The sequence below is a fragment of the Cephus cinctus genome, unplaced genomic scaffold (assembly GCF_000341935.2).
Source record: "Cephus cinctus unplaced genomic scaffold, Ccin1 Ccin1_scaffold0076, whole genome shotgun sequence".
NCBI classification, from domain to species: domain Eukaryota; kingdom Metazoa; phylum Arthropoda; class Insecta; order Hymenoptera; family Cephidae; genus Cephus; species Cephus cinctus.
In genome coordinates, this window is record NW_014332817.1 from 119891 (window position 1) to 129064 (window position 9174).

Consider the following 9174-nt stretch of genomic DNA (forward strand, 5'->3'; position numbering starts at 1 on the left):
AAAAAAAAAAAAAAAAAAAAAAAAAATGAAAAAGGATACATTTCCTGGAAGAAGTCGAGATGCGGCGGCTGCAGGATATCCAGAGCAGACAGTACCTGTAATCAGACGGAATGATTTTTTGTTAGAAAGTGAAAGTGCCAGGATCCGATTGATCTGCTCGTACCGATCTTGGATCAAGGATGGGAAGAAGGTGAACGGGCTTGTGAGATGAGGGATCGTTCACCGGTGAAATAACCAGAGGAAGAGTCCGGCGGTAGTACCATACCGGTATTACTAGTACAGGATGATACTAAGTATGCACAGTAGGAATGGTACGTATAGTGGCAAGTAATATAATATTACTAGAGATAGTGTATCAATATTTTATACCATAGCTAGTATTAGATAGAAAAACTTTCTTTAATTCCATATAGCAATGTATATATTAATATACATATACTATCTACAAGTATATAATGTATATTCAAGTCCCGGTTCTCACGAACGGATTTCGCATACCAAACGATATTACGAGCTTCGCAACCTAACCTAACCCAACCCATAGATACGAGAAAGCACAGACTTCACATAGACCATTAGTACACGAGAATATATCACATTGCTAAAATTAATAACGCGATTAACTTCATATGCACAATTTCACCCGAGAAATTGTCACAGTCTACCACCGACTTCGCTTATACAGGCGAATTCAAATCTTGTACGTGACGAATGAAAAATATTATTTATTCGATAGAAAAAAAAAAAGAAAAAAAAAATTACTGCAAATTATCCCGCCAACAGAACCCACTCGCGTGTCCCAAGTAGGTCTCGGGAAAGATACCTCGATGCGTATCCACGTGAAATAAATTAGTATCGCAGTGTAAAAATTACTGACGTTCTCGTGTTTGAAGAAGCAGAGCATCTTCAGCTCCCTGAAGACTCTTTTGCTGCTGACGAGACTCTGAAAGACGTTCGGCAGTTTCTTCAAGGCCACTCTTCTGCCGTCCCTCGGATCCGTGACGGCCCTGAAATCAGAAAGTCAATGTCCAGTTCAGACCTTGAACCGCACCGTCCACGTAGAGCGGCAAACTCGAACGCGGAAAGTCTTGTGAACCCGGCATAAGTTTTCAGGACAATGAACGTACCTATTTCCGGAAAGCGTCAGGGTGAGCATATTAACCCGTATAATATATTCCTACCTATATATATATATATATATACACACACACACGCACACAGTAAATGACGTACGAGTTAAACGACATCAAATAGGCAGATCGAGTGTTAATGAATTTCGATGAGTAATTAAAGTTGCGTTACGCAATCCAGCATAAGCTTGCCCGTGTCCCAGGTATCATTATTTCTTCAGCAATCAATTTACCCGACAGGCAACAGGTCGACCGATAAAAAGATAGACCCTGCGATCGCGACCGTCCCGGTCCCACGTATGACGTCACACGTGGACCGGACCCTTCTTCGGTTACCCTCGATAACGGTCCGGGACATAAGAGACCCGGGAGATGAGAAAGTCAAGAGGCGGGGACGAGCAGGGAAAGGGAGATGAAAAAAATAAACAAATACAAGTGGCCGTAGCAGAAGTACTGGGACACCGGAGAGACGAGCCCTTCACGTGTTGGAAATATGTACGAGCTAATTAGCATCCTCGTGACTGCTAGGGTGCGAGAAAAGAGCACAAGAACCCGATGCTCGCTTCCTTGGGATTTGCCTTTGACTTCCGGTACGCGGGCTGCGCCCTCTGACCCTATCTCGTCTCCTCCATCCGCTTTCGACGTCTCACTTGTCCCGCGCGACGTAACGTTATTTCACCTGGGTCTCATTGGACTTTGCAGTATCACGCGTGTATATATATATATATATACATTACACGAGGACGAGGCAAAACAGCGAATGCGAAATGTTCGCTTTAAGAAAATCAGAAATTCAAATTTCGAGAAATCGGTGTCGCGCGAATCCTTTTAATGTCACGAATTTCAAGGCGTCGCGACGCCGAGCGTCATCGTCTGAAACACATTAGAATGCCAATAAGCAATATTAAAAATATTTCTATTAAAATTTGCCTTCATGTAAATACGGCAACACACATGTATGTATATATATATATATATATATGTGTAACGTAATACGTAATATACACAAAAATACAGGGCAAAGTGTAATATCGTGGAAACGCATAAAATTCAAAACTCAACGTCAGTGGGTTAATCTCCATGAAGCGACGATAAATCAATAAAGTACTACGTACGCTTTTTGTTTACGCGGATAATTAGTCACTTGACAATCCGCTAGTCGGCAGTACGTACTAATATTTAGACGTCTACGTGAATACGTTCGGGCAATTCGCAATTGCGCGACGAATTAAATGTCGCCGAAAGGAGTTTAAGGTTTGCTCGTGAAACTCGTCGCTCGCTCGTTTCGTGTCGCTCGTTACGGCGCTAACGCGACGCTTAATCAAGCTCAGGCGAAGAGACACGTGTTGATTTTCACCGCAGCGACAACTTACGTCGCTCGTCGTTCTCTCGCACTTAAAACGTAATGGCAGCGCACATATGACGATTTTCCCGTCCCATTGCGCATAAAGGACCCCCGAACAAAGATGGCGGCCTCAGGAGGCTATCGCCTCAAATATTTACATACAACGGAAGCACCGTGTAACGTGGGTTCAAGGCGCCACGGACTTGTCGCGTCCATGAGAACTCGGTAGAGATCGAGACTCGTAAGAGAATTTTGATGCTCGTCAATGACGACGAGTAGAAGAGAAAAAAGAAGTTAACGACCATTTGAAAATGATTAAAGGCTACCAAGTGTATATCAAAGTGTCTCCGCGTGTATACCCGGTGTGCCTTTAATTGTCAATTTGAGAATCTAAAAGTCAAAGGCAGTCGCAGCGACCCACGTGCCCTTTGACGTATTCGCACTCGAGCGTATATATAGGTATACCAGCCACGTGGCTGGTACATATCGTTACAGGTAAATAAAGCGAAAGAAATGTTACCGTGGTATCAGGAGACCAGTGCCGGAAAGTGCCCCGTAAAAGCTTAGACAAAATTTTGAGATTTAATAAATAACGTAATATAGAACGCGCATGCGCGTCACCGCAAACGTTATAGAAATAATTCACGGTGCACCTGACACCCGTAATACTCTCCTGGTTGGATGGCGTTTACTTTTCTTTATACTGGCAATGAAGAGCGCGTCCATATGGAGACTGTAATAATGCACGATATATCGGCACGCGTGTACAGGCTTATACAAGGGTAAGAGTCGTGACCAGCATCCACCGAATCACGTACTGGACCAAAAATAAGAGTCATTGTTTATCTGTAATTCAGATGTTGAAAGGCAAGGAAATGAAAAAAAAAAAAAAAAATTTCAAAGTCAAGTATCTTTTGAAAGACCCTGTAGCCAAGTCCCGTGCACAGGGGGTTGGTATCTGGCTAGCGTGTAAGACAGAGCGTTTGAAAATCGTGAAAAAGATATCGAGCGAGTGAGCGTGGGACACGCGAGGTATAGTAAATAGAAAAAGGCAAGAAAAACGAAAAAAAAAAAAAAAAAAAAAAAAAAAAAAAAAAAAAAAAATAAATAGAAAAAGGCAAGAAAAACGAAAAAAAAAAAAAAAAAAAAAAAAGAAAAATCGATAAAAATCCTTATCTAAGCAGTCCGTCGTCCGTTCAGTGACTTCAAAGCAGAAAGGCGAAAAATAAAAGGGGGATGGTTACCGAGAGTCCCGAAACTTTTGTAAGGACCTGTATATTGAGGCCAATACTGCAAGCTACGACACCCTACGACCTTAAAGTACCGTCCACACGTATCGACAAGGTACGTTCTCTGCTTGGTTCAACAGAGAAGATCTCTCTCTTTCTCATCTCGAGCTTCTCTTGCTTTCTTTATACCTATTCGTACCGCACGTTAACCTCCCTTTCTTGGATACTTGGACAGCTGCAACGAGATTCACCTGCAAATGCAGCGCAACTGCCGCCAAGGGATGCACCTGCTTTACATAGGAACAGACACGGAGACTATATATATATATACCTCGAGCAAGTAGAAAACTGTCGCGCAGCTTGTGCTCTTCCCACAGGATACGAAACCGGTTCGAAACTGTCCAGAAATTGTGCGAGCTTACTAAGAACTATGAAGAACCTTTTTTACGAGTTATACACCGCACGGTCGGACAAAAGATAAAAGAGTCGGGAGCTTCTACGAATGTTCTAGAAGCTTCCAGAGAATTTTCAATACAACAAACACGAAAGTTTCCATCATCGCTGCGATTCGATCAATCTCCGACGGCGTCCATAACAGGCCATTCGGACTCGTGTAACCCATCCGTCGTGCGGTGTGTCGTTATCGATTATTGAATTAGCATCAGTAGAAGTGCCGGGAGAGCATTTACATGAATAAGCTTTGGCTTAACTTCCGTCTAACTAGTTTATAGTTAACAAGGACAAACTGCTGGGACCTCGGCATATAGTCCGATGGACGGACAACGTGGTGGCCGGAATTCTCTCGAGATGAGTTTACCGTAAAATTTTAAATACCCCTAGCCATCCCCATGTATACGTACGTACAAGCTCCTCCGATTTTTGTTTCCCCGTAAAATACGTAAAACCATTCGATGAACAAAATGACGAACAAAAAATTTTTCAAAAAAAAAAAACCATATATGCAATATCACCAGGATGATCTTACAGGTGGGACATACGAGTATGAAAGAATTTTCTGCAACAGCTGCAAACTGTTTATTACTCTCAGATTTCACGTGACGAGCCGCGTACGTCAGCATACTCATACGACACGTATGTAGATACATAGCCGTACATGCACCAGTGAGAAGTATCACGATACGACGTACGTTCAACTCGTACATACAGTGCATACAGTTTACAAAGTGGGGGGTAGCTGGTGCAGCCATGCAACAGGGTGCCACCTACGTTAATTATCGGCCCTTCGTTTCCTCCAGGTGAATCGCGTGCGTCGCCGACGAACAATAGCACGGGGCTACGTTAACCAGGTATAAATATGCATATGCACTTTAAAGAGATAGCTGCAGATACATACGAGCGGGCAATAAGTCCGATCGCCATGAAAACCCTAGAGAATAGCCAATCTTCTTCCCTCGACGTTTAATCGACGTTCTCACAGCACCGGCAAGACGAATACGGATCGATAGAACGTACGATTGAAACGTGGACCATCCGTAAATTTGAGCTGTACGTGCGCGACCCCCATTCAAGGTATTCGTAGATGCTTAGATAAGCGCAGGATGAAACGGCCGAAGCAGCCTTGTTAAATAAAAAAAACCTGATAAATAATTCACCATGCCTCATACCGATAGCATTGTATCGTATGAATGGCAATATCGAGTCTCCATTGTCGAAGGCAGGTGCACGCGGTCGGTAGACCGGCGAGGCGTCATGGCCGACTGTCAGTCCCAGCCGTGTCGCCGTGAAATGCCAGTGGAATCCCATCGAGTAGGAACCGAGCCGCTAGGGGATACGGAAAGTTCTCGTGCAGACAGTGAACGTAACGGAAAGGAAGTGCGTGGCGATAACTGAGCGACACGAGGAGGCCAGGGGAAAGAAGAGAAGACGATACCGCGTGACGGAGTAAGGAGCCAATGGGAGTAGCTCTTAAGAAGAATGCGACCAATCAGAGCGCGAATAGGCCAGTGGAAAGTTTAACGTCTATATAAAACCCATCAGCTGTTACAATCGCGTACTACGTATACCCACGTGAGCCACGCGCCCGACGTACATACGCGTAACGCGTGCCTATCCTTGAATAAGGGTAAACAAGTGCATACGGACTGCACCTTATCACAGTCCAAGATAGATAAAAATATCCGTATGCACTTTCGAGGCCTTACGAATATAGATGGCAGATAGTGAAGTGCAATGCGCGCCACCGTGAAAAGGTGCGTTCACGCGTCAACAGTGCCGAATGCCCACCGGGTACCATTTGAAAATTGTGTGAACGGACCTTAAGGCTTTAAACTCAGGATATTGGAGGTCGACGCGATAACCTTTGCAAATAGGGTGCGCGCGCAGCTTGAGTTTGCCGGAGGGTCGACTAGTGACGTTTAGGCACAGTCGACCCCGGGGAGGAGGGGGGTCAACGACACAAGGCGACGTAGTAACCTAACCTCACCGTACGATTCTTTACAGCACGTCAGGCACAGTGCAGCCTGGACGTTTAACAGGCGAGGATCGAATTCGAGCCTCGGCCTGAAGCTTTCCGTGTGGCGTGAAACCCGTTCGGGACTCTGGGACCTTTACCGTGTAACACGGCGTATGACGTATTACACGGTAGGTACTCCTAACAGGTAAGGCGTCACGTAGTACGCAGGGATATGGGAAACTTTGCGTTGAAATAATTCAACCCGCCGTCCTTCCACTCCGAGCCGCGATAACGTCGCGGACGTTAAGAAGGAAAAGAGTTCACGCGGCGTTCCTCAACGTCAGAGATACGTGACCTACATTAGCCTCCCTTCGCATCGGGATCTGACCCCGGAAAAGTACCGCGCAGCACGCCATACGCGCTGTGCTCAGATACATTGCGATCGGTATGTAATTTCGTAGCGCGCTTACCGGGCTAAATACACCGGAGGAGACGGAGGACGTACGTAGCTGCGCGGTTTCGATGAATTGATATAAATTTTGAGTTAATATTAATTACTGGACCACGTACGGCCAAGTGAAAGGATCAAAGGCTCGACCGATCGTCGGTCACGTGGTCTGCCGATCAACTGCAGTCCGGCAACGTAAAGGCATATCGAACGTATTGTGAGCGACGGGCGTATGTGTATAGCGAGCACGTGTGTCCACGATATAAAGACACGTGGTCCTTGACCAGACAAAGCGTCTAGACGATACGGAATTACCAACTCGAGGTACTTCCTGCGAAGTCGCAGGGAGATGAGAGAGTGGGGAGAGGGGATTGCAAGAGAGAAAAAAGGTCCAGGATGATAGCTGGAATCGGCGTTCTTTACCGATTTCACGTGGATACGCGTAAATAGAAAGAATCTTACTATTGACTACAGGTGGGATATATCATCCGTTACCTGATTTTTCAATATAAATATTTAGGAATTCGTATATATACGTATATATAAAAGTATTAATAACCTGCATGGTGAAGCCTATACTGTTAATCGGTGTTCCGCAAGCCGTTGTCAGATTCAGCAGGGCGAGGAGATGAAAATGGTGCCAGGCAAAGATACGGGAAGGAAGCTTTGTCTCGAACGGATTCCTTGACTACGACCCGTGATGGTTTTAATCGATCGTGATTGGCTGGTACGAGCGCCCTCGATTAGTAGATATACCAGAGAGTCAAGGAGAAGAGTATACGTGTGTATATATATATATATATATATATACACATGTTCCTCTGACTCATAGACGTTAATCTGGTCCACTGGTGAATCACCAGACTCTTCCGTAAATCGACGACTATTTCGGCACATACTTGAAACTGCGAGGGGCGTCCAGCTCGTTACCAGAGGATCCGCTCGTCCAGAGCGCACGTGGCGAAGAAGCGATTTACGTATTGAAATAAATAGGAGAGACGGATAAGCGATCGATCGTTAGGAAGAATGACTTACGGTAAGTTGCCGATTGCGTCGCTGTCTGCTAATTACCATCGAAGCATCGCCGACCGAATGACACGTGGCTTTGAGGTGAGCGGTGAGGGGGACGAGGGAGGGGAGGACTCCTCGTTAGGGAAACTCGTTAGGTTCACTTAAGAGATAGTACCAGGACGACAGGCAGGTATAACATTCCTGATCGATTATCGTATCGTCGCAGTGGGTATCCGCAATGCATTTTGATAACGAACTATAGGCAGAGGAGATCAACGATAAGAGACGAAGGTACTAAGAGGGATAGGTAACATTACGTATGGCTGAGAAAATACGTCCTACGGGACAAAGTGATTTTTTAGGAATTTCGAGTTCGGTCAAAAAAAAAATTTTTGAAAAATTTCAAATCGACGATCGATCCACTAAATTTTTTCAGATAGGAGGCAAAGGGCGTCGGTGTCTCTGGTCGAAAATAATTTCTCGAGCTCGGACCACGCTCAAATTTCTCATAACGTTTCCAGAAGCGCCCTCTGCCACCCCTTGAGGAACTACCTGACGTACGACAGCCCAATAAAACACACAGATTTGTACGCGCGGACCGAGCGTAGAAATCGACGAAGCAGACTGTAGGTATCGATGAATTTCGTTATCGTGCGATCGTGGCTTTAAGATGCCTGGGCTCGCAGTGAAAAAAACCTGGGTACGCCCAGCAGCACCAGGTATGCGGGTTGCAGTAGTCTACGGACTATGAGAGGTACAAAGATATCCGGCCATCTGGTGAGCGACAGCTGCAACTAGGGATGCCGAGTGCTGCCTCGTTAATTAAGTTTTCATAATAGTTTTCAAATTACGCGCGAGAGGCATATATGTATATGCCGAATTAGAACGTGATACTTCGTTTTCGCATTAAGAGCAAATGTGGGTAATGGTGTATTGTAAGAAATTAAGGTCGGAGACACGTGCGAGAGACTCGAGGAATTTTGACGTTGCTCCGATTAAAGGCAGAAAAATATTAGCTATTACGCGGAGCGATAATTGGATCATAGACGGAGGATTCAGGGCGGGGCGGAGGGAGGTGGGGGGGACTTTCGGCTGGAAAAGAGGGTTAGGAACCGTTCCAAGGGCGAAGGGGACGGAAGTCCCTTTAAATTGATGCAATTACCGGCATTGAATGAGCCGTGCGTTAATGGCGTCGTCTGGCACGCAGAGGGAAAATGAAGGCCCCACGTGTGTACGTGTATATATATATATATATACAGGTGTATGGATAAGGTGGTACGGAGGGAGGCGGTGTGAGAGGGGGGACAGGAATAGAGCATTGTTTGGGTCCGTCGGTGAAATCGCGAGTGAAAATCCGGAAAAAAAAAGGCGACGTCGTGCGTCGCGGCGTCGACCTCGTTACATGGCTAATTACTAATTAGAGACAAGGAACGAGGCGAGAATAACGATTACCCGTGCCATTCCGTGACTGCTGTGGCCCACGTTGCCTTACGTCTTATCCGATGAATTTCGAAGTGCATCGGTGTTAAACTGCACTTGGTGCACGTGATCGCGTTTATTGATTTCGACGAAAAAAAAAAAAAAAAAAAAAAAAAAAA

At 45.4% G+C, this 9174-nt stretch overlaps 1 protein-coding gene across 7 annotated transcripts in view; it reads right to left on the reverse strand.

Annotated features, from left to right (window-relative positions):
- LOC107270001 (serine/threonine-protein kinase NLK) overlaps positions 1 to 9174 on the reverse strand; it is a 69841-nt gene that overhangs the window by 25368 nt on the left and 35299 nt on the right. For all 7 annotated transcript variants that reach the window (XR_001538203.2, XR_003060538.1, XR_003060537.1 and 4 more), the window contains 2 exons: positions 878 to 1007; positions 40 to 95 (listed from right to left, as the gene is read on the reverse strand). Coding sequence is in view for 4 of the 7 variants with exons in the window: in XM_025087868.1 (XP_024943636.1) it covers positions 40 to 95; positions 878 to 1007 (186 nt within the window). In the remaining 3 variants the exon portion in view is untranslated. The remainder of the gene's footprint in view (positions 1 to 39; positions 96 to 877; positions 1008 to 9174) is intronic.